At 21.5% G+C, this 25,133-nt stretch overlaps 7 protein-coding genes across 7 annotated transcripts; 4 read left to right on the top strand and 3 right to left on the bottom strand.

Annotated features, from left to right (window-relative positions):
- Positions 1–2,516: 2,516 nt before the first annotated feature.
- On the top strand, positions 2,517–6,573 carry PY17X_1316900 (crossover junction endonuclease MUS81, putative; the record flags this gene model as incomplete). Its single annotated transcript, XM_022957058.1, has 2 exons — positions 2,517–6,383; positions 6,502–6,573. 2 exons carry the CDS (start codon positions 2,517–2,519, stop codon positions 6,571–6,573), a joined length of 3,939 nt encoding a protein of 1,312 aa, XP_022813540.1.
- A 1,026-nt stretch (positions 6,574–7,599) lies between these two features.
- Positions 7,600–9,699, bottom strand: PY17X_1316800 (transcription factor IIIb subunit, putative; the record flags this gene model as incomplete). The annotated part of the gene is made up of 1 exon (XM_022957057.2): positions 7,600–9,699. A coding segment is annotated over one exon (2,100 nt), but the record flags the coding sequence as incomplete, so codon positions are not given.
- Positions 9,700–12,032: 2,333 nt separating this feature from the next.
- On the bottom strand, positions 12,033–12,513 carry PY17X_1316700 (conserved Plasmodium protein, unknown function; the record flags this gene model as incomplete). The annotated part of the gene is made up of 2 exons (XM_721830.2): positions 12,033–12,132; positions 12,341–12,513. 2 exons carry the CDS (start codon positions 12,511–12,513, stop codon positions 12,033–12,035), a joined length of 273 nt encoding a protein of 90 aa, XP_726923.2.
- Positions 12,514–14,214: 1,701 nt separating this feature from the next.
- PY17X_1316600 (CLASP domain-containing protein, putative) lies at positions 14,215–17,981 on the bottom strand (the record flags this gene model as incomplete). Its single annotated transcript, XM_022957056.1, has 7 exons — positions 14,215–14,286; positions 14,471–14,531; positions 14,741–14,805; positions 15,013–15,130; positions 15,224–17,133; positions 17,449–17,741; positions 17,927–17,981. The coding sequence occupies 7 exons, from the start codon at positions 17,979–17,981 to the stop codon at positions 14,215–14,217; spliced, it is 2,574 nt and encodes an 857-aa protein (XP_022813538.1).
- Positions 17,982–20,261: 2,280 nt separating this feature from the next.
- Positions 20,262–21,380, top strand: PY17X_1316500 (gamete egress and sporozoite traversal protein, putative; the record flags this gene model as incomplete). The annotated part of the gene is made up of 3 exons (XM_721440.1): positions 20,262–20,367; positions 20,627–20,775; positions 20,886–21,380. 3 exons carry the CDS (start codon positions 20,262–20,264, stop codon positions 21,378–21,380), a joined length of 750 nt encoding a protein of 249 aa, XP_726533.1.
- A 1,262-nt stretch (positions 21,381–22,642) lies between these two features.
- On the top strand, positions 22,643–23,112 carry PY17X_1316400 (conserved protein, unknown function; the record flags this gene model as incomplete). The annotated part of the gene is made up of 3 exons (XM_022957055.1): positions 22,643–22,688; positions 22,824–22,908; positions 23,022–23,112. 3 exons carry the CDS (start codon positions 22,643–22,645, stop codon positions 23,110–23,112), a joined length of 222 nt encoding a protein of 73 aa, XP_022813537.1.
- Positions 23,113–24,064: 952 nt separating this feature from the next.
- On the top strand, positions 24,065–25,103 carry PY17X_1316300 (Appr-1-p processing domain protein; the record flags this gene model as incomplete). The annotated part of the gene is made up of 2 exons (XM_022957054.1): positions 24,065–24,371; positions 24,592–25,103. The coding sequence occupies 2 exons, from the start codon at positions 24,065–24,067 to the stop codon at positions 25,101–25,103; spliced, it is 819 nt and encodes a 272-aa protein (XP_022813536.1).
- Between the last annotated feature and the right edge of the window lie 30 nt (positions 25,104–25,133).

Genomic DNA, 25,133 nt, shown 5'->3' with positions numbered 1-25,133 from the left:
TTTTCAATATGCACACGAGAATAAAAAGAATAAAATATTTATAAATAAAAAATTAAAAAAAAAAAGAGTTACATAACTCATGTAACCTTAAATTGTTATAAAGAAAAATATATATAACAAATAAATAAAATAAAACAAAATAAAGTAAAATAAAAACTATCCAAAGAACAAATTGTTTTATATATTTAATATTTACTTGTTTAAGATTAAGCCTGTTAGACAATAAAAAGCTGCTTAATTTTTTTTTTCGTTAGTACACAAAATAATAAGAATAAATATATATATTTATGGGTTTAAAATTATGTAAAATAAATAGACAAATATATTATTAAATTTTAATTTATCATAGATTTATTATTAAAAGGTTTAATAATATGTAACTTATTAAATATGTTATTATATATAGTTCTTAAATATCCTTAATGTTTGTAAATATAATAATTGTATTAATAAGTGAAAGAAATATATTCATTTGCCCACGTTACATTTGTTTTTTTCAATAAATTTATATTTTCTCCAAGAATAAAATTTATTTTTTATACTTAAAACAGTTTTGTCTATATGTACCAGTTATTATGAGTCTCCGGTTCTAAAGATTAATCATTATAAATAATATTACTTTATATATTCAAACTTTTTTATAATTCATATATGTATACTATTCTATATGATATTTTTTTAATTAAAAAAAAAATAAAATGCATTAGCATGTGTCACATGTACATGTGCACATATATTTATTTACATATACTTTAACACATGCATATTCTGCTAATTTATAAAGAAAAAATTTCCATTTATTTTAAATACGTTTTAATATATTTTTATCGTTTTCTCATGACAATAAAAAATGCTGACTTTTATTTTGTATTATTACAACTGTTCACAGGAAAAATATATGTTATATTTTATTACCGTTCTTTATTAATAGTAGTTATTTATTAAAATACATAAGAAATAGAGAAAGGGCAAAAATTAATTAAAAATCAAGTAAAAGCCAAGTAAAAAGCCAAGTAAAAGTCAAGTAAAAGCCAAATAAAAAACAATAACAATTTGCAGTCATACCTTTTGCATTATATGAGATAAGGGAATAATTTTAGGTTGTAATATATGTATGTATTTATTATTTTAAACTTGTAAAAATAGAATAATATAAGACATAAAATGTGTAATATTTAATAGACATAATATATATGTTCTTAAATCAATTTTATTTATTTGAAAAGCCACCAAATGTTTATTAACAATAGCTGCAATAGTAATAATACTATATTTTATTTAACTTTTTTGTTATTAACATAATATTCATTTTTAATGATATTTCATCATAGGTATTACATTACAATACTATAGCTCCTATTTCTTTCTTTATGAAAATCACATAAATTCAAAAAATATATTTTTTTTTATATTAACATAAATAATACATATATTCTTGTGTTAAGTTACAATGGAAGCTAAAAAATATAGTAATATGCATTTGTTTAATAAAATTGTGAAAAATAACTCGAAAAAATGTAAATTAAAAAAAAAAAAAAAAAAAATCATACCATATTCAATAATATAATTTTATTGGAATTAAGCCCATATGTAAAATAAACAAAATATTATATTCTTTAATCTTAGTGAAACAACTTACTTTAATTTACAACTTTTTAAAATTTAACATAAATATATGATTTGATAAAAATATTGATTAACATATATATTAAATATTTATCGTTGTAAAAAATGCAAAATATTGTTTGGGTTTTTTCTAAATTTTTAATAAAACTAATAATTATATACATATATGAATAACACCTTTGTTCTATTGCTTATTCACACTTGTTTGTTAGATATGTGTGTGTGTGTTTTTTTTTTATATATTAATATATTAGCTTTTTATATTTAAAAAAAAAAAAAAAAAAAAATAGCCAAAAATTAAAATAAATAAACATTATATAGTGAGATAGCCAAATGAGAGCATGCTACCTAAATATGTTTGTATTGTTATAAACCATTAATATATAAAATAATGTATGACAAAAACGGAATATGATTATATGAATATATGTGCGTATGCATATGTTTATTATAGTGAAAATATAAAATTATAAAAAATAAATTTATGGTAAATATAACAAAGTATAACTATTTGAGCAAGGGGGGAAAATGTAATACTGTTATGTCTTGTTAAGGTTGAATTTGATTCAACTAGCTATTACATCACTATTACATCACTATTATATCACTATTATTCACTATTATTCACTATTATTCACTATTATTCACTATTATTCACTATTATTCACTATTACATCACTATTATTATTTATTTGTTAAATTATTTATAGAATGCCTTATAATTTATTGTATTTGTTCTTTTAAGCATTGCTTACCCTTGTGTAAGTCTTTAAATTTAGTACTTTTGTTTTACATTTTTTATCGTTTTTATTGTTTTTATTGTTTTTATTGCTTTATTCCTTTTATTGCTTTTTGGGGGGTATATGTAAAATATACAAAACAACAATTAAATGGAAGAAAGAAAGCATTCTAAAAAGCTGATTAATAAAGACAACAGAAGAAATTATAGTATGCACCCTGACAATGTAATTTTTTATGATTATTTTAATAATTTAAAAAGAAAGGCACTAGGCCAGGGTTATAGCAATTTGGTTATTTCATTTAAAACTATTATTGGGTCTATTTTAAAATACCCATTGCCTATTACAAATAGCCAAGATGCATTTAAATTAAGAGGTGTTGGTAAAAGTTTTTCACGATATTTTGAAAAGGTGTTATCTCAACCTAAAGATAATAGTCGCCTAAAAAAAGACAACAATGAAAGCATTTTATTCAACGAAGATTCGAATCAAATTATAAATCATGTAAATAAAGTAATTAACAATACCGATAAATTTTTAAAACAATTCAACAAAGATTTTTATAATATCAAAACAAATGAGGATAATTCGGATGATACCGTTATACGAAATATAAAGGAAATACAAAATGATCATATAAGTCAGGATGATAATAATAAAAGTTCAAAAAAAAAAAAACAAAAAAAAAAAACGAACAATGATAATATTTCAAAAAAAGACAATCAAATGTTGTTTAACCAGGATAATTTAAACTATTATAACGAAAATGTTGGACAGATAGAAAATTGCAGCATTAATTCTGCGAATAAACTAAAAACCAGTAAATCATCACCCCTAAGCAATAATGAAGATGTTAATACTAACAATGAAAAGATTTATAAGAATAAAAAGACGAAAAAAAAAAATAATGAATTATCTGATAACGAAAAAAATATTCTCACAATTATTAACGAACATAGTCATTTGTACAATAATAATGCAATGAGCAAAGAAGAGATAAATAAAGAATTTTTAAAATGTTATAAAACATCTATAAATATAAATTTTGTATTGTTAAACAAGTTAATAAAATTGGAATTATTAGAAAAACTAGAAGAAACTGAAAATAATAATAATATCAATTTTTCAAATGAAACAAATGATAAAATCATTCCTAATAAAAAAACTATTAGATCAAAATGTGTCAAAAAGGTTAGGATAACCGAAAAAGGAAAACAAATTTTACAAATGAAAAATGAAGAAATAATAAAAAAGGAAGAACACATAAATGTGAATGAGAAAAAAAACACGTTTGAATTTTTTAATGATAAAAAGAGTGAAATAAGCATACATAATGAGACAAGCAAATTTAGCGAAACAAACTGTGATGAAACTTTTAATAGTATTGAAAATCCAACAAAAACAATCAATGAACCAAAAGACCAACTAATACAAAATGGTAAGAATAATAATTTTGAAAACAATTTTGAATTTATAAAAAACAAACAAATCGATCAGAATGTACTTGAACAAATTATGAATGTTGCAACTGAATATAGCGATAAAGAAATTAATAATATTGTAAAAAATGAACAATTCGAAGAAAATAATAAAATAGGAAGCTTAAAAAAAGATGATATACTTGAAAAAAATGATAGTTGTGAACAAAATTGCCCCAATACAATATCATCATATAGAGATGATAAAATATGCTTTGATTCAAACTCAATAGATGAGACAAATATAAACATATATAAGAATATAAAAAATTATTCAGAAAATAAAAGTGAATTAATAGATGATAACAAAAATAATGAACAGTTTAATATTGAAGCGAAATATTCCCATGATTTAGAAAATGAGCATTTCGAAAGCGATTCTAGTTATAATTTTCAATTAAAGTTAGATAAGAAAAAAGAAGGATTGTATAAAAAATTAAATATAAGCTTAAAAGATAAATTACAAAATAAAACAATGCAGGACAATTCTATTGATTGCAATCATAATAATTTAGACAAAAATGTGCAAAATAAAAATTATGAAATTAACACAAACAAATTGAATAATAATTCGAATGCTGAATATATTAATTGTCATAGTTTATTTAGTGAAATATCAGATGAAGATGATAATAATAATAATAATAATAATTTAGATAAAAATGTGCAAAATAAAAATTATGAAATTAACACAAACAAATTGAATAATAATTCGAATGCTGAATATATTAATTGTCATAGTTTATTTAGTGAAATATCAGATGAAGATGATAATAATAATAATAATAATAATTTAGATAAAAATGTGCAAAATAAAAATTATGAAATTAACGCAAGCAAATTGAATAATAATTCGAATGCTGAATATATTAATTGTCATAGTTTATTTAGTGAAATGTCAGATGAAGATGATAATAATAATAATCAAAAATATGAATCCTCTAAAAATGTACAAAATTGTAGTAATACTGAAAGAATTTCATCCCCATATAATAATATATCAACATCGAATAAGTATATTAAAAATATCAATGAAAATGCGCCACTTTTTGAAAGACAAAATGTTATTGATATAATAGATATTTCTGATGATGAAGAATATAATATTGTTAATTCATGTTCATCGAATTATTGTAAAGATAAACAAAATAATAACGAGAATGAAAAAAAACGAAAATTAGCACCCAATTATGATGATAATAATAATGAATTGGGGAAATCAATAGAAAATAAGGAGTCATATTTTCAAAAAAGTGAACAGAGGAAAAAAAAACAAAAAGTTAAGAATTTAAAAATGGATGAAGACACCAAAATAAAAGAGAATAATAACGAAGATGAAAACGAAAAAAAGGAAAATAAAAAAAAAAATGTAGGAGAAAAAAAAAATAAAAAAAAAAAAAGTAAAAATGATCATACAAAATCAAATGCAGACACAGAAAATCGTGAAGAAAAAGAAAATGAAGAAAATAAAAATGTTCGATATGGACCTTATGAAATAATAATGATAATTGATAATAGAGATATTTCAGGAATGAGTTATGAATTCAATGAAAAATGGAAAGAAATTTTTAAAAATAATAATATAAAATACGAAACACGAAACTTACCATTAGGAGATATTATATGGTTATGCAGAAGACCAGTTTATAATAATAATAAAAATATGTCATCTAAAAGAAAACGTAAGAAAAAAGAAAAGGAAGAGAAAGGAAACAAAATAGATATAAATGAAAATTCAGTAGATAATTGGGCAACAAATATAGGAAATAAAAATATAGATTTTACTTATAGTTATGATAAATATACCAGTGCTTTAAGTGGAGATTGTAATGAGGGGTGTAAAAATAATGAAATAGAAGAAAATGTGGATTATGAAGAACATGTTTTAAAATGGATCATAGAAAGAAAAGCATTAAATGATTTAAGCTCGAGTATAATCGATGGTAGATATGATGAACAAAAATATCGTTTAATGAGATCTAAAGAAATATGTCATATAATTTATTTAATAGAAGATAGTAATAATTCATTTAAAAATTATACAAACACATCAAAAATATCTTATGAAACATTAACTAATGTACAACATAGCATTCGATTGATTAACGGATTTTCAATATTAAGAAGCCAAAGTATTAAACATACTTTTCTTTTATTATCTGAAATACATTCAGAAATAGTAAAAAATATTAAAAGAATATGTAATGTAAAAAATAATGAAGATATAGTGCATAATGAACACATAGAAACTTATTTAAAAAATAATTCTTCTTCATGGGAAATATGGAATAATGAATCTAAAAAATCAAAAAATAATATTGTCAAAGAAACATTTGGAAAGCAACTCAGATTAATTAATATGTGTGGAGCAGATGCTACCGAACTTCTTTTATCCTTATGGCCAACACCAATCAAATTAAATGAGGCTCTTAATAAATATACACATAATGGTATATTGGCAGAAAAACTTAAACGAATTTACTTAAAAAACAGAGATATGGTTGGAAAAAGAAAAGTAAAGTCACCTGTTGATGCTAATGTAAGTGTGAAAAGGAAAGCGAAACATGCATATGCATACATGGGAAAGTTGCCCTTATTATGTTGTTAATTTTTATTTATTTACATATTCATTTATTTACATATTATTTTTCTTGTAGCTGATAGCGCAATTAAGGCAATTGTATGCCCCCGATTCGATTCAGATGTTTCACCATAAGGACATAGATTAAATTTAAACAAAAAGGAGAACAAACATTTTAATAAAAACACCATGATGAAGGTTCATATCGTCTTGGGTAATTTGTAACCCGAAATTTAGAATAAATAAAAATTATTATTTTTATACTTGACTATTTATTGATTTAATTGTCTATTTAATTATTTTTATTGTGTTTCATTCTTTTTTACCTATTTGTCTTTTTTGTCAATACTTTTTTATTAATTTTAATTATATATATTTTTTTGTACTTTTTCAACAAAAATACAATGCTTAAAGCTTTCTTAAAAATAGAATTAATCATAGCATTGTGTGGAAATGTGCATGCACACATCATGTTTTCTCTATTTTATTTTTTTTAAGTTTAAATATATTTTGTTACATTTTTTTAATTGTATGTTTTTACATAGAAAGATTTATCATTTAAATTATATTTTAAGGCAGCACAAAATCTAAAAAAATATGCACAGAAAAATAGTTTAAATAATAATATAATGAGATACTGTAAAAATATGGAAAAAATTTAAAGATGAACAGTTATACAAAAAATATTATGCACCAACTGGTTGTCGAAATTACGAAGATTAAAAATATAAACATGTTTTTTTTAATTTGCATATAATAAACGGTAAAATATTGCCAAAATAAAAATACTAAATAGGAAAATGTATACACTAAATGCATAAACATATAATAAAATAATGCATGCACATGCAATAAAAAAAATATCGTGCGCATAAAATTGTCATAATAAATCCATAAAATTTTTTATTAAGCACAAATTCGTATGTACATGTAATAAATATATCATATAAATTCTTTATGTTAATGCAAAATTATGCACAGCAAGGTAAATAAAACAAAAACATACAATAGAAATGCTAAATGGTGCTTGCAATTCTATAAACAATTGCATATACATGCATTCAAATAACTAACAAGTGTTAAATGAAAAGGCATATACATATATATACATGTTGTAATATGTTTCTAAAAAAATGATGATACAAAAAAAGAATGTTAAAAAATTGTTCTTTCTTTATGATGAAAAAAGTGATTTCAATACGTCATAATTAATTTTTTTAGGCAAAAGTTTATTGGATTTTTCCAAAGCCTTTATCACGGAATCTCCCGTTGATAACTGATCTTGAGGATCATCAACATTATTTTTATTATTTGGTATTTTATTTTTTGAGTTATTAATATCAGTATTTTGTCTTTTTTTTGGCTTTTTAATATTTTTGGATAAATTTGGCATACAACCTTTCATCACATCATCCCAAATTAACATTTTAATTTTCCTTTCTTTTTCTGATAAAATAATATTTTCAATTTCACTGTCATAACTATCACTTATAGTTTCATCGTTTAGTTGTTCAGAATCATCTGAATTTTCATCAAAATTAGCTGTTTGATCATTAATTGTATTTGAATTATTTTCAAAAAAATAATTCAAATCGGTTAATATATTATTAACGTCATTTATTCTATTTAAGCCTGATGTGGTATTACTTGAATTTTTACTAACTGTATTATTATTATTACAATTATCAAATAAATTAAACTCTTCATTTATAACATTACTCAATTCGCTATTAACAGTTTGTTTTAAGGTTGTACAATATGTACTATTGTCTACTGATTTGTTATTTTGTTTTAACTCATTGGAATTTTTATACTTTTCTTCATTCCTCTCTTTTATTTCATCCCCATTATTATCATTATCATCATCATCAGTAATAGTACTAATAGAAGTTTCGTGATTTATTAAATTGGTTGATTGTAATTTGGAAGAGCCTATCATTATATTTTGATCTAAAATAGGAGATACATTTTGGGTATTATTTTGTATATCTTGATTTTGTGAGTTCAATTTATCATTTTCTTTATTAGAAGTATCATATTTATTTTGATTATTTTTAATAGAACCTAATTCGTTTAATAAAGACTTATCACTTATTTTTAAAAATTCTGAATTTTTTTCAATATTAATAGTGTTAATAATTTTAAAGGCTAAATTATCTATATCATCTCCCTCAGGATTATCATTACAAATTTCATCTAAATTTATTTCATTACTTGATGATCGAATGTGTTGTTCAATTTGATTATTTTTATTTATGTTATCGTCTTGATATTTTTCTTTATTATCAAAAATAGAAGAAGAAGAAGGTGTGATAGTTGAAATACAACATTCGACTTCATTTGATGAGTTAATAATACTATTTTGAGTAGAATTAAAAAATTTATTTTGATTCGAATCTTGATCTCTTATATATTTTGTGCTATTATTATCAGAATAAGATGAAATATTATCATTTTGTAATTCTTTATTTTTTTCATAATTTTCTACAGAACATGTAGAATTGGAACATAATGCATATTGTTCTTCACTACCACATAATGATAATGTTTTATTTTTTTGTAAAAGATTATATTTATTTTTTTTTTTATTATCAGAAATAACACAAGGTGGAATTGAACTTGATGGTATATCCTCAATAGATATTTTATCAAACTCACTTGCTTTTATTTTAGCAATATTAGTATTTTTAAATTCATATAAACGTTTAATAATAGTAGGGTTAGATATTCTAACAACTTCAGCTATCGTATTTGAATTAACATTTATACCATGTATTCTTGTTGCTATTAACAAAGAAGCACCACATAAACCTGTTGGTCTCCTACCAGTACTTATCCAATCTCGTGTCATGGCTTGTATTAATTTAATTCCAGTATATGTTACCTTATATATATCATTTTTTAAATTAAGTTTATATGCAAATCTTTCTAAAAATAGTGATGGATCAATATTTGGTACACTAATATGTAAAAGTCTTAACAGTTTTAAAAATGTTTTACCCAAAGGTTTTACAGGTGTTTGTAATATATCACTAAAATCAATTAACATTATAGGCGATTTTTCTCTTCTACAAATTGTATATAAACAAGAAGCAGCAACATATGAATTATTCCTTCCCATTGTAAAATTACGTTGTAATGCCATCAAATATATTCTCTGTGCAGCTTCTATATGTTGATTTGATAAATGTAAATTATCTGCTATTTTCTGAATATTTATGTATCCTTTTTGTAAAGATATTTCTCTACTTTCTCTTATCCCCCAAGATAACATAAATGACTTTGTCCCACTAGATGGAATGAATTGCCCAACCTATGAATTAATAAAAGCAAAAAACGAATTTTGAAAAAAATGAATTTTGAAAAAAATGAATTTTTCAGATATGGAATGTTTTTCAGGTTTGGAAAGCCATATGGTAATAGAAATAACATTTATAGGGTATTTTTTTTTTTTTTTTTTTTTTTTTTTTTGGGTGCGGTGCTTACCATTGAAATAGCCCCATTGTTATTCTCAACAAATTCGAGGGACTCTACAATTTTATTTTCTTCTAAAACAGAACCACATCTCAGACAAATAATTTCTCCTTGCCCTTCATTTGTTTCGATGTCTGAACTTTGGCAATTTTTACATACTAAACTCACTAAAAAAAAAAAAAAAAAAAAAAAAATAATAAAACAATATAGGCCATGATTTCGAATAGTAAAATATTGTGTACTAAAATAAGTAGGTAACCAACAAACTTGTTAGGGGGATATAACACATCCCCTAATTATACATACATGCATATATATATATATATATATATACAACGGATTAACATATTATTATGCATATGGTAATCGTTTTCTTTATCTTTTATTTTACTTTCATTGAACAGATTAGAAGTTTCTTAAATATGATGAAGTAAAAAATGACGAAAACAAATCATATATAGTTATTTTATTGTATATTATTTTTAATAAATTCTTATTTTAATAAATATATTTTTTTATCATTTCTATATTTTGGGGATATTTTGCTTCCTTTTAAACCCAATTACATGATTAAAAAAATAGGAATCATATAAAAAAGCAACATAAACATGTATGTATATATATATATATATATCACAAATTGAGTATTATAAAAATATACAAAATATTTATTATATTTATTATATTTTTTTAAATTATCAAAATACATCAAACTTTTCTAAATAATTTATTTTTATATAACTGTAGTTTTGCTTGATTTGAAGGTTAACTCATTAATTTTTTTTTTTTTTTTTTTTTTTTTTTTTTTTTTCTATATTTATATAAATATCGTGGTTATATATATACAATATTTTTTTATAAGAGACAAAATATTATAATCCTATTAATTATAAAACATATACCTTTTTTTAAATCATTTCATATTTTTATTACAATGTAAAAAATCAATTTTCAACAAAATATTACATAAAACAAATATATGTAATTTTTTAATTTTTACAAATATATAAAATAAGATACAAAAAATTAAAGAAACTGAGTAATAAAAGGGACACATTTAATTTATTAAATTATAAATTGTTTTATTGTCCTTATAAATTGTTTATATTATCCTTATAAATTGTTTATATTATCCTTATCAAATTATTAATTTTTACTATTATAAAAAGATTTCCAAATTAATATATAAATACTTTATCACTAATTAAATATGCTTACATTAATCTAAATGAATAACTATTTTTTTTTTTTTTTTTTTTTTTTTTTTTTTTTTTGAGAATAAAGAATATTTTATATATAAATAGATATACTATATAATCTTATATTCTTAATAAAATATATAATTTTTTATGTATTTATTATTATAAAAAAAATGAAAAATTTATAAAATTTAACAAGGACCTTATTATATACTATTTAGTTTTAATAAAATAAAAATGCGTGTACACAAGTTGGGTATATTTTATGTCTTCTTTTTGCATTTCCCTTTTAAAACAAAACAGGCAAAAAAAGCAAAACATACAAAACAGGCAATATACTTGCGATTACGATTACGATTACGATTATACTAAACAAATGTAAATTTATTTTTTTTAAGATCTTATTATTAGTTCATTTTTGAATAAGTATGTTGTATAAAACAACATCAAACTACCGAATTTTAATAAAAAATTTATTTATTTATTTATTTATTTATTTTATTTTTATATATATTAAAAAATAATATATAGTCAAAACTTAAATAAATGCTTTGTTTATTCTGTGCTTAAATGTTATTTTTTCACATCAACAAACATATAAATATTATTTCCTCACATATACACACACATACAAACAATAAATATAAATCATATAAAATTAAACACTAAAAAAAAACAGGCAGAGAAAAAAAAAAAAAAAAATACTTTCATAATAAAAATATAATAAATAAATAAATAAATAAAATATAGTCTACATATATATAAAAACTACTATTTGCTCTATTTATGTAATATATCTTAATATGTTATAAAAAAAATTTAAGTATATTAATTGTATGCCTTTTTTGTATATATAATAATAATGGGGAAGGAAAAAATAAAATATGAGATAATCGTTCTATTCCTTTGAGGATATATATAAAAGTGCTTATCTTTATTTTTGTTTTTTAATCATTTTTTTGACGTTTTTTTTTGCTGGTTTTTTTACAATTTTAGATTTTATAGACTTTATGGATTTGGCCTTTTTGTTAATTCTAGAAAAAAAGTAAAATATAAATAAGTGCATATTTATATGTCCCTAATAACATTAATATATGCCCCCTTTTAATTGGTGCATGCATACATACACATGTATACAGTTGTAGATGTTCATAAAAGTGGGAAAAGTATGGAATACTACACATGGTGGATATATAAGTAAGTATATTTTCATTTCAAATATATAAAAACTTTTAAACTTACAATTTTTTTGGGTTCAATTTTTTTGGATTCAATTTTTTTGATTTGGAAACAACTGCCTTAGTTTTCATATTTTTCCCTTTTATTTTGACTGCTTTTGATTTTACTAATTTTCCTGCATTCTTAACAGATTTTTTTTTTAAAGTAATTTTGGTCGTTTTTGTTTTTGCAACCATTTTGTATAAATTTAAATTATTATATAGAATTGGTCAATTTGAAAATCGAAGTGAAAACGAAATAAAAATAGTGTAAAAATAGCGTAAAAATAGCGTAAAATAGTGTTAAATAGTGTAAAATAGTGTAAATAGTGTAAAAATAGTGCAACAATAATATAATAGAAACTGGACAAAAGGCGAAAATACAATTTTTGTAATATAATTTATTTATTTTAAAATAAAAATAATATACAATTAATATTTTTTTTCAAATATATATAAAAACTTTTAAAACAACATTATTTAAAAGCTATTAATATTTTCTAAATTAAAAAAAATTATGTAAATAAAATAAAATTTTTATTCAATAAAATGTGTATATAATAATGGAATAAAATTAGCGAATTTGTCTACATGAAAACTAAAAAAATGCACAACAAATATATATAGTATATTTATTTGTTTATATTTATGTTTTCCGTGATAATAATATATACATAAAAAAACAAGTGTAATATATTACATGCAATAAAAAATGGTGCATTACATGTTTGTCTACTTGCCACATATAATATATACATATATATATATAATATATACATACATATATATATACATATAATATACATAACAACTTTTGCTACTATTTGTGTTATTGCAAAAATTAAATATAAAAAAGGAAAGGTAAATAAAACGTAGAAAATTCAGCTTTTATAAATTCATATTGTATTCCTTCCCTTTTAACTATTATATAATTATGCACTAGGGGTGCTATATTTTTCCAATATTTTCATGATTTATTTTTTATATAACATTTATATTTTACTATTATTCATTATCTCTTATAATAAACCCTATTTTTATACTACCCTTTCCTCTCATTCACTTTGTCCAAATGTCTAACTAATGTAACTAATTATGTAACTAATTGTGTAAATTCACTTTTTATTATATAACAGCTTATTTCACCAAACACATCAAACATAATTTTTATGTACATCACAGGAAAAAAAAAGGTAGAATGCAAAAAAAACAATATATTTGAAAATTGCAAAATGAATAGTAAACAAATGAAATATAGAAACTAGACAATCTATCTTTACATTATTTATTTTTAAAGGAGAAAATAATTGTGTATACATTAAAAATACAAATTTCAGGTATTATATAAATAATTAAAACATTTATTAAAATGTGTTTTATATATAAGCATATTGTAAATAGTCTATTACAAAAAAAGTGTTTAATATGTAGAATTTGTCAAAAATAAAAATAACCTAGTTTTATTAAAAATACTATTCTATCCTTTTTTCTTATTTTAAAATAATATTGATTGCAAAAAAAAAAAAAAAAATATAAAATAATATAAAATCACACACATACTGTAATAACTTTTATAAAAAATGAATTAGTATCATTTAATTTACCAAAAATACAATTTTCCAAAAAATTGAAAGATACATAATTTTAATAAAAAAAAAAATATATATATATATATATATATATAGTGAAAATAAAACAATAGAATCCAATAAAATAAGATAAATTAATTAAATATGAATACAACTAAAATAGAGATAATAATAATGATGTATACATGTCTATGCCTAAATATCTGTTGTATCTGAAACAGCCAGCAAATATAAATAAATGGTTATGAAAAAACGACGAAAATAAATTAAATACTATAGAATTTTTGCTGCTCTAAACTGTATATAAAAATTAATTAAACTTAATTTTCCCCAACACTGAATCGATTTCATTTTCGGATGTTCGGTCAATCAGGTTTATTATCTGCGAAAGGGGAGACGGTAAAAATAAGAAGTAGGCAAGTAAGTAAGCAAATAAATAAATAAGTAAGTAAGTAAGTAAATAAATAAATAAACTTCTCATAAATAAACTTCTCATAAATAAACTTCTCATAAATTAATAATGTGCGAGGCAAGCAAGTGAATGGAGGAGCCAAGCGCGCCGTTACCTTTTTCACTTTTTCGGGGCAAATGTGCAATTTGGAGCTAATAGGTTGAATTGGGCATATGCTGAAAGGTCGGAAATAGTAAGCGAATTAGCAAGCGGAATAGCAAGCGAAATAGCAAGCGAAATAGCAAGCGAAATAGCAAGCGAAATAGCAAGCGAAATAGCAAACGGAATAGCAAGCGAAATAATAAACGAATCACGGTACGAAATGAACCAATGCATAAACAGTGAACATGCCATAATTTTATTCAATTTTTTATCTTGGCCATACTTGTCTAGAACGACCAGGGCTACTCTTGCTGTGCATTTTATTTCAGCACTTCCAACAGATGTACACTAAAGAAAAGGTGATTGAATATTATCAATGTTATATCTATTTTCATGTGTATACATATGTGTGGTCATATATCCAAATATACGAGTTACCAAATGTAATTCATATAAACTCAATGAGGTGCACAAAATATCGTTAAATAAAACAATACATGTCAACTAGCTAAAATGTAATAATAAAAAAATGGAATATCCATTATATATACTAACCTCTAGAAGTGCCTCGATTAACTTATTAATCTCCTTATACTTTGAAATGTTTTCTTCAAATTTAATAATAACAGCAATTAGGCACTTTAAACATATAAGATTGTAAGTTTTCTGTTTTCTAAAAATAAAAAAAAAAAAAATTGACATTATAATATATATTTACATGCATCTTTATGAAGATAAATATATGTTATTCATATTTAATGCTTACGATGTTATTATCTTGACAAAATAAGAAATAAGTTTGCTTTCACTACAGGAATTACAAATAGATAACAATGAATTATTTGCAGCATTACTTAAAAAATCATTAGATGTTTGAAATGCTTTTTTTAAACATGGCATAACAACATCATCCAAAGTATTGTCCATTTTTTTTTTTCCTATAGAATAAAATTCGGTTAAACATAATAATGCATTTTTTGATACACATGATCTAGGACTATTTAATAATTCTACTATTGATCTACATATTTTTCTTAAATCTTTTATAAAATTATTAAAAAATAATGTATCATGATATTTTAAAATTGTTCGAAGATTAATTAAATTTTCTATTTGTTGTTTCCATTCTTGATCTTTTGTAATTTCAAGTAATTTTGTTATCATATCATTTATATTATCAATACTTAATTCAAATTCAAAATTTTTTATATCTTCATATGTAAGATATGTCATTGTATTATCATTTTTTATTTTTGAGCACACACTTCCATTTTTTCCACTTTTATTTGGGGTTACATTACGTGATATACTAGTTCGTTTTTTTTCACTTTGGCTATTTTTTTCCTTAACATTTAGGTAATTATTATCTTGTATATTAGTATCAACATTCACACTATGATTCAAAGATTTTGTTGTATGCTTACTTACGTTTCTATACCCATTGCTACTTAAGTTATGGGTGTGTGTTTTATTTTTGTTTACAATTTTTATTTCAGGATCATCCTGAATATATGTAGTATCATTGACCAAGCCTTTTTTACATCCATTATTTTTTTTGATAGAAATATTTAAATCTCCATTTAAAGTATGTGGCTCGATATGCTCTTCATCTTTTATTTTGTTTTTTGCTTTATTAGAATTATTCATGATAACATTTTGATCACTTTTATATGATACAGATAAATCATTGTTTATTTTATTACTTGTGTTTCTATCTTGATTTTCTATATATTTGTTATTATTAATATTGTTATTGTTTCTAAGGTTTTTATTGGTATGTATGATGTTTCGAGTTTCTTGACCTTTACTATCACATTCTTCTAACATGCCTTTATAATATTTATCTCTCGTTGGCATTATATAATTATGTTCCATTTTATATCCATTTTTTGATATTTCTTTTATTGTATTCTTATGTAAACTATCATATAAAATGCTTTTTTTATTTTCATCATATTGTTCATCTAAGAGTTTATCTCCATTATTTTTTTTATTTTTCATTTGTATAATGCAATTTTCATAATTGTTATCCATGCCGTTAATATCTCTCTTTTTAATATCCATCTCATCTAATGAGGTTTCATTTATTTTTTTATACCGTTCATTGATTTTGACATTATTATATTTCTTTATGTCTTTGCTCATGGAATTATTTTCTATATCTTCAATATCCGATCTTTCATTTTTTATATTTCTTTTTTTAATTATATCACAATATTCTAGCGTATTATCTTGTCTAATGTCGTTATCCTTTTTTATTTCAAATGAACCCTTTATTTTTTCATTACTACTTATAAAATGTTCGCATTTCACTTTTTTTTCATTTTCGATATTAATATTTTTCCAAGAATTAGAAAGATTATTATCACATACTGGGGTTTCATAAATTTCACTAAAACTTAAATGATTGTTATTATCATTTTTATTAGTTATCAAGTTTGATAATATGGGTTTTTCCTTAATTTTTACCCCTTTTATATTATTTAAATCGACTGTATTTTTTTTAATACTTATTATATCTATATCATTCACCAAATCCTTATTATTTTTATTTTTGTATTTTTCAGAATGTTGTAGATTTACTGCATTATAGGTTTTACTAGTTTCTTCTATTTCTTTTGGTAATTTAGGATTAGATGGATTTCTTTTTTTGAGTAATGTAAGTTGGTATCTTTGCTGCAAATAACATAAAAAAATATATCCACATTAATATAAATAATACAAAAAAAATAATCAACTTTCGATTTATGTAATATTTCACATATCCATAGATTGTCTATTTCATTATATTGATTTTATTATTTTAAAAAATGCATTGCAAAGCAATTTGGCTTGCTATCATTACGAACATCCAAATGTTTAAATGAATAAATTATATGAACAGCATCCAAATTTTTAAATGAATAAATTATATGAACAGATACATATAATAATAAATACAATATAATTGTGAAAATATGAAATATGTTTGGAATGTTAGAAGAAGCTTACAAGTTCGTTTAAAGGAGACTCGAAAGTATAATCGTTGTTATCGATATGGTTTTTATAATTTTTAACATTATTTACTTCATTAATATTTTTATTTTCTATAAATTGGTTATCTCTGTTCAGTTTAATATTTATTCCATTGTTATGAGATGACCCTAATTCTAAATTAGCATAAAAATTTCCATTTGTAGCATTGTGTAATTCTTTATTTCCTTCATTTTTTAGATAAAGCAAATCTTCAACAATTGAATAGTCATCTTGCTCATCGATTGATTTTCTCTTATAATTTCTAGTGTCTGTAAATAAAACAAAATTTAATATATATAGAGTGAATATTAGTTTAAGGAAAGTTTTTTATATTACATAAGACTATGTAATATTTAGTAAGTTAAGAAATTTAACAAAGATAGTAATATCAATAGTTCTTATTTAGTGTCTTTTTTGCAACATTATTCCATTTTATTTATTAATATATGCATACCGTCTATAAATGTACTTATACTTTCTCTATATTTGCTGTGTCCTAAAGTAGGCATTTTTATTAATTTGTTTTGAAATGTTTTGTGTAAATAAATATATATATATATTAATAATTACGTTTTAAAATATTAATAAATATTATAACTGCAAATAATGTAATAAAAAATAAATTAAATATTTAAAATGTTTTATAAAAATTCATAAATTCCTATTTTATAATTAAAAACATATCACATTTTGTATTGACTATGTTGAAAAAAATTGCACACACTATATACACTTTTATAAATTTATAATACAATTTATATATATGAAATAATCAATGAAGGAGATTCTTTATGATAAAATAGGTATACATAAAAAACAGTTGCTCTTCATTTTTTAATAATTGTTCAAAACATTTAATTTACACAAAAATTCAAAATTACTAAATATTTTAAAATATAGAATTTACTTTAAAACAAAATATGTATGTGTTAAGTGCACATGAAAATTATAATGAGGAAAATATTTTTGCAATCATTTATAATTGTTTGAATTTTTTTCCCGAATTAAAAATTTACATAAATAATGATTTTGGATATTTTTCGAATTTTTTATTTTTTATTTAATAATATCATTTTGAGGATTTTATAAAAAGTTTAATACAACGAGCATGAAGATATGTGATATTAAAAGAAATAATATTACGAAAAACAAATGAAATTATAAAATACAACGAAATGTTTTTTAATATAATACTAATTGAATAATTGTAGGAAAAAAGCATTGAAATTTAATAGCTATAAAATTGTATTATGATAAGACCATCGTTTTTTTTATAAAACATATTAAACTAAAATCCAACAAAAGTAATGGTTATAAATGTTAATTAAAACCTAAAACAATCAATAAACGAAAAGTGGCGATAACAAACCTAAGAATATATATATTTTTTATGTCCTATATTTTCCTTATAAAATTATTTATAATTATTACATGTTCATAATATATTTTTACGTTCATGTTATTTAACATGTATATATAAAAAAAAAAAAAAAAAACTAACCACAGATTAATTATATAATACATTAAAAATTGTTAAAAATATTACGCCTACAGGAGAATAAGACAATATATTTTCTTTTCCATATATTTTTTTTTACAAAACTAAAAAGCTATTTTAATATGTTTAAAAAAAAATATGACCATTTATTTTAAGCCATATATGTTCATGTATCTCTATGTGTGTTTTCACACCCTTTTACTGTTATATTTGGATAATAACTAGCTATCGATTTGTAGCAAAATTTACAATGTAAATAAAATTTCGTGTGTTTTTTTTTTTTTTAAAGTCCAAAAAGATGAATAAAAATGGCTTATGAATTATAAAAAAATAAAACACAATAAAACATGTTACAATTGAAATAAGAACATGGTGAATTTTTTTACAGGTCAAAACAAATATGCTTATATATTTGTACAATTTTTAATATATTAATAGATGATTAAAAACTGTATTATTCACCTCATAATGAAATAAGAAAGTAAAAACAAACAAATAACTAAAAAGACAGCTCACAACATTAAACAAATAAATATATATACATGTGTTATAGCTCTGTTAATTATTTTAAAAGGAATTTTTAATGTTATGAGCATTAATTCGTCATAAATATTTTTTTAATTATCAATATATGATTAAATAGGGCGTCTTGAGATCATTGCAATAATATTTTTATTTTGCATGAATAAAAAACAGCGATATTTATATACCTATATTTTTGAGGAGCTAGCTAAAAAACAAATGTAAATACATTATAGCTTCTTTTTTTTTTTTATGATTTAAAAAGCTAATCAAACAAATAGCGTTATTAAATTAAAAAAATGTATAATCTAATTGTGTGTGTAAATATTTAATAAAAATACTTTTAATATATTAAAATAATAATCAAAATTTTAATTAAGCAAATACATGTAATATAAAAAATGAAATGATTAAAAATTTAAGTGTTCAATTTTTATGTCTATAAATCACAATGTCTTTTTTTTTCGCTTTTCGATAATGTAAAATTTCAAATAATTAATATTAATTGTTACACATATCTTATATTTTATTTTTCGTCTTTCCTATGAAATTTAATAAAATGTACAATACATTTTTTTATAACATTTGATTTTTTTTTAATGATTTAATTTATTTTATTTTTGATTTTTATAAATATTATATCCTTCATTATTTTTATTCGCGTGTAAATAATCATATTTTACTTTTCATTATTTTCAGTTCATTTTTTATCTTTTTCATTTTTATTTATCATTATTTTTAATATTTATTTGTGTAATCCTTGATAAAAATGAAAGTCCTTTTGTGCTATGCTAGTGTTTTATTTGCGTCAATTTTACATTCGAGGGCCATAACACTTAATTCCCTCGGAGCCAAGCCTTCTTCATACCTTGAAAGTAAGATATATATTTTATATGTTTAACATTTTTCCTATTTGATATATTACACATTCGATTGCGTGTACGTATACATGTATAATGTATACTCTGCACGATTGTTCGTCTACTTGGCATTTGATATGCCTTTAATATGTAGTGTATTTTATCCCATATATATATTTATTTATCGAGCATAGTGTAGTAAACAAATTCAATTATATTTGCTTGTCTAATAAATATACTTTTAATATTGTGTACCATTTTTTTTTTTATTCAGTTGGTGATAATGTTTCGAATCAAATTAGTGAAGCATGGAAAAATCATGTAGACTCATTTATCGATGTTGTATCTGAGAAAATTGTTGACAAATTCGAGAAAGATATAGAAAATGATAATGTTCCACATAGTTTATTAGCCCTTCTTGAGGTAAATATTACATGGCTATATGTTATATTGTTAGTTTATATATATTTTTCATTCGATAAGCGTATTAATATTTATACTTATATATAACATTTTTTTGTTTGTTTTCACAGAATGATGCAGAAATATTTGATATCAATACATATGAAGGAAAAGATATGGCATTTATTCAAGATGCATTCATTAGAAAATTAAGAGAAAGATTCAATAATAGCAAATTTGGACAACACACAAAAAAATTAGGATCAAAAATTAAGCAAAAACTTACAAGTCTTTATAAGAAACACAAAGATAAGATAAAGCACTTTTTAAAAATAATGCTCAGCAGTTTAGTTATACCTATAGCATTTAATTATATAAAGAAACATCTAAATACATGGAAAAATAAAACATTGGAAGCCACCAATAAACTTGATGAAGATGCTAGAAGTGTAGCTACTCCAATAATTACTGCTATATATGACAAATTTGGAGAAAAAATTGACAATTATGTTAAGGATAATCATTTAGATATAGGAAAAGAATTAAATGTACTTACTGATTTACAAAAAGAGCAAAAAGAAATTGATCAAATAGAAAAGGAAGAGAAAAAAATAATGCAACAATAAAAGGTATCACCATAATAAATGGGGATAAATAATAGATAAAATACATTTTCCAAAAAAATCGAAAACAATAATTAGAATGCCTTCATTTTATGATGTTATTTCTAACACATATATGTAATATGCTACAATGATTATATATTTAAGAATATGCATTTAACTATTTTAACCATATGATTATATTTATTATTCACGCCTTATATTTTTCTTATTTACTTTTTCTTTTGTGTGTAATTTATGTATTTACTATACAACCACAAAAACAATTGATAATATATTATATATTCGATTTTTATCCGTCTTAATTTCAATGATACTTTTTATATAACCCCCCCCCCCCAAATTAAAAAATCAACATTTTTTGTAAATGTTATGATAACATCTCTATATGTAAATGCAATATTTTATGTGCATATTTTTTTTACATTTTTTTTTTCGAATGGTTCCATTACATATTTGGAATAAAACGTAAGCAGTATTATAAAGCATGATTTATATTAAGGTTTAATGGGTTAATCAAAATTTGTTAATATTTTAGTGTTATTCTATAGTCAGCAATTATTGTTTCTTTGTTCATTTTTTTTTAATGCTGAATATATGTATGTATGCGAATATATTATTAATATACACCATCAAAATAATAAATAATCATATATGTGCTATAAAAAGTATTAAAGATTTTACACTGTTTTTCACACTACAATTTTATCCCATAAATATTTAATAAGTTAAAAATATAAATTTAAAATGCGTATAAAATATATTGTTGTTGAGCTTTAAAATAAAAAAAAATAAACAAATTTGACTTTTTTATTTTAAATATTTATGGGATAAAATATTTTAACTTAATTTTTTTGTCTCATTTATATATTAATGCAAGGAAAATGTTGGTTTTTTTTTTCTTCACATTTGATAAATATATATGTGATTAATTATTTCCGCTTTACTGTGGCTAAAATATTGCAATATTTTATATTTATTAGTTTTAAGATAATAGAATTTTAATAAGCACATATATAGTGAAAAGAAAGATTAAAAATAATTACCATGGAAATTGTTTAACACTAAATACAAGAAACATAAGAGCATTTTGTAACAAAAAGTTATTTAAATGAAATAAATAGTCTAAACAGATTTGCTGTAGATATAATTTTTTTAAGCATACTGATTTGTAGTATCCCATACAAATATAAATAAATAAATATATATAAATAAGTAAATATATATATATATATATATATTATATGTTAAAATATATTTAAAAGATGGAAACAAATGACTCTAGTAAAGAATCTCGATTCATGAAATTTGGTAATACTTAAAAAGATCTAGAATGGTCATTAAAATGTTTGCACGATTTTGAAAATGTTAGAAATAAGGATATATATACCATAATTTTTAATATAAACAAAGCTATATAAATGTGTGTGTTTTAAAATTATGTAGGAAAGAGTTTAACAATGAGTATATATTTTGTTGGAATCTGTTCAATCTCATGGTTTGTTTGTACTACAAGTAGAAGAAAAGAATGGTAATAGTTAAATAATGAAAGACAAGTTTTATATTATATTATTTTTATTAAGTATAATTTGTGTAAATATGTAATTAAATTTTGGTTATATATGTACAAAACATTTTTAACAGGGCGGATATATTGCTTGATTATGTTCATCACAAAAGATGTTCTTTCTTATCAAATAGTTGGAATGCTTATTTGAAGAAACTTAAATCATAATAATACAATTTTTTTTTTTTTTTGAAAATATAGAGGATAACCTTATTCAAAGTAACTACTATTGTTGTTGTTTTTTTGTTTTTTTTTTTTTTTTTTTTTTTATTTTGTTAATATAATGAAAAGACCATAAATAGTTATTTCCAAAAAAGTGATATAATAAATATGGTGATTTTCCAATCAATATTATATTTATAGAATTAATCAAAAGTTCAAAGTTATATTGACCAAATATTATTTTTAAAATAGGAAGATAAATAAATATAACTGTAAAGTTAGTGACCATAGGAATGACGAATATTCGTTTATTTGCATTCCATGTCATGTCATATAATATAACATCAACAATAGAATTGAGTTGAATTAGTGAATTTATTTCATGCACACATTTAAGTGTATATATAATTTTATATATCATGTTTGCTTAAAATAATTCTTTTATCCTTTATTTTATTACAAACATGTTTTATGTTTCCTAATATTTTTTTAATTTTTTATATGATTGCATATTCAAAAAAAAAAAAAAAAAAAAAAAAAAAATATATATATATAATATATATATATGTATATATACTATGCTACTTCCATTTTAATAATAGCAAAATAATAAAGGCTTATAATAAATGTAGATCTAAATGTTATTTGTTTATTTTATCATTATTATACTCTTTTAAAATAAGTGCTAATTTTTATAACAGTGGATATTTATATGTATCCACATTTTAGGTACTTTAAAATTTTCCATATAATTCACTAACTTTGCTTATGTTTTCATTTGGGTGTTAAAATGAAAAATATGATAAGACTAACAATGTTCGAAAATAAATAGTGTCATAAATAGTGTCATAAATAGTGTCATAAATAGCGTAATAATAGTGTAAAAATAGCGTAAAAATAGCGTAATAATAGCGTAATAATAGCGTAAAAATAGCGTAAAAATAGCGTAATAAATAAAATGTTTTTTTCGAAGTTAGTTAAGGAGTCCCTTCACAATTTCACAAACAACAAAATAATACGTAGTTATAAAACAAATAAAAATATTAATCTTGATAAATTGATTAGAAATAAAAAAATAAAAAGCCATGAACTTTATAAAATAGAAGATATAGAAATATTACTACAAGAGAAGCATCATGATGTTTCCCAAACATATCCCACTATTAACAATGTTAATCAAATTGTGGATGTAAAGAATATTCCTGTTTTTAAAAAAAGTGAAAATCAGTATAACATTTTAAATAAAACAGCTCTTCATTTTGGAGGTATAATAATAAATTTATATTCAAACACACACACAAAAAAAAAAAAAAAAAAAAAAAAAAAAAAATTAAATGAATATATAAATATGATATTAATGTATAAACTGTTGGACATATCCATAAGCATACATGTTGTCAATGTTTGTTAGTGTATGTTAGTGTATATTTATTTTATGCTACATTTAAATGCAAATTTAATTTAAAACTTAAAAATTTTTTATAGATTTTTCATATTTAAGCGGGGATGCAATAGTTAATGGAACAAATAAAATATTCGAATTAACAAAAGATGGGATGGGATATGATTGTTCGAGTAATTTTTTAAAAACATGTGGAAATAAATTATATGATGAAATAAAAATAATTAGAGAAAAAAATATAGGAAAAAATATTTTAGTAACAAAAGGATATAACAGTTCATATAAATATATTATACATGTGATTGAACCATATTATAATCAGATAAATGAATTAAAAAAATGTTATAAAGATGCATTATTAATAGCTAAAGAAAATGATATAAAAACAATTGTTTTTCCATTGATTGGTAGTGGTATTAGTTTATTCAAAAAATATGATGTTGTTGTTTGTTGTTTAGAAGGAATATATGAATTTATAAAACATAAAGAAAATTTTAATTTTATTGAAAAAATTGTTATTAGTACAAATGTGGATTCTTATTGGATGCTTCTAAGAGATTCTATTCCACTTTACTTAAATGAAAATATATCATAAATATGTTTATATGATGATAAATCATTTTTA

Source organism: Plasmodium yoelii (genome assembly GCF_900002385.2).
Source record: "Plasmodium yoelii strain 17X genome assembly, chromosome: 13".
In the NCBI taxonomy this organism is placed as follows: Eukaryota; Apicomplexa; class Aconoidasida; order Haemosporida; family Plasmodiidae; genus Plasmodium; species Plasmodium yoelii.
The sequence above is the reverse complement of the archived record's forward strand: the minus strand, read 5'-3'. Positions and strand labels throughout refer to the sequence as shown.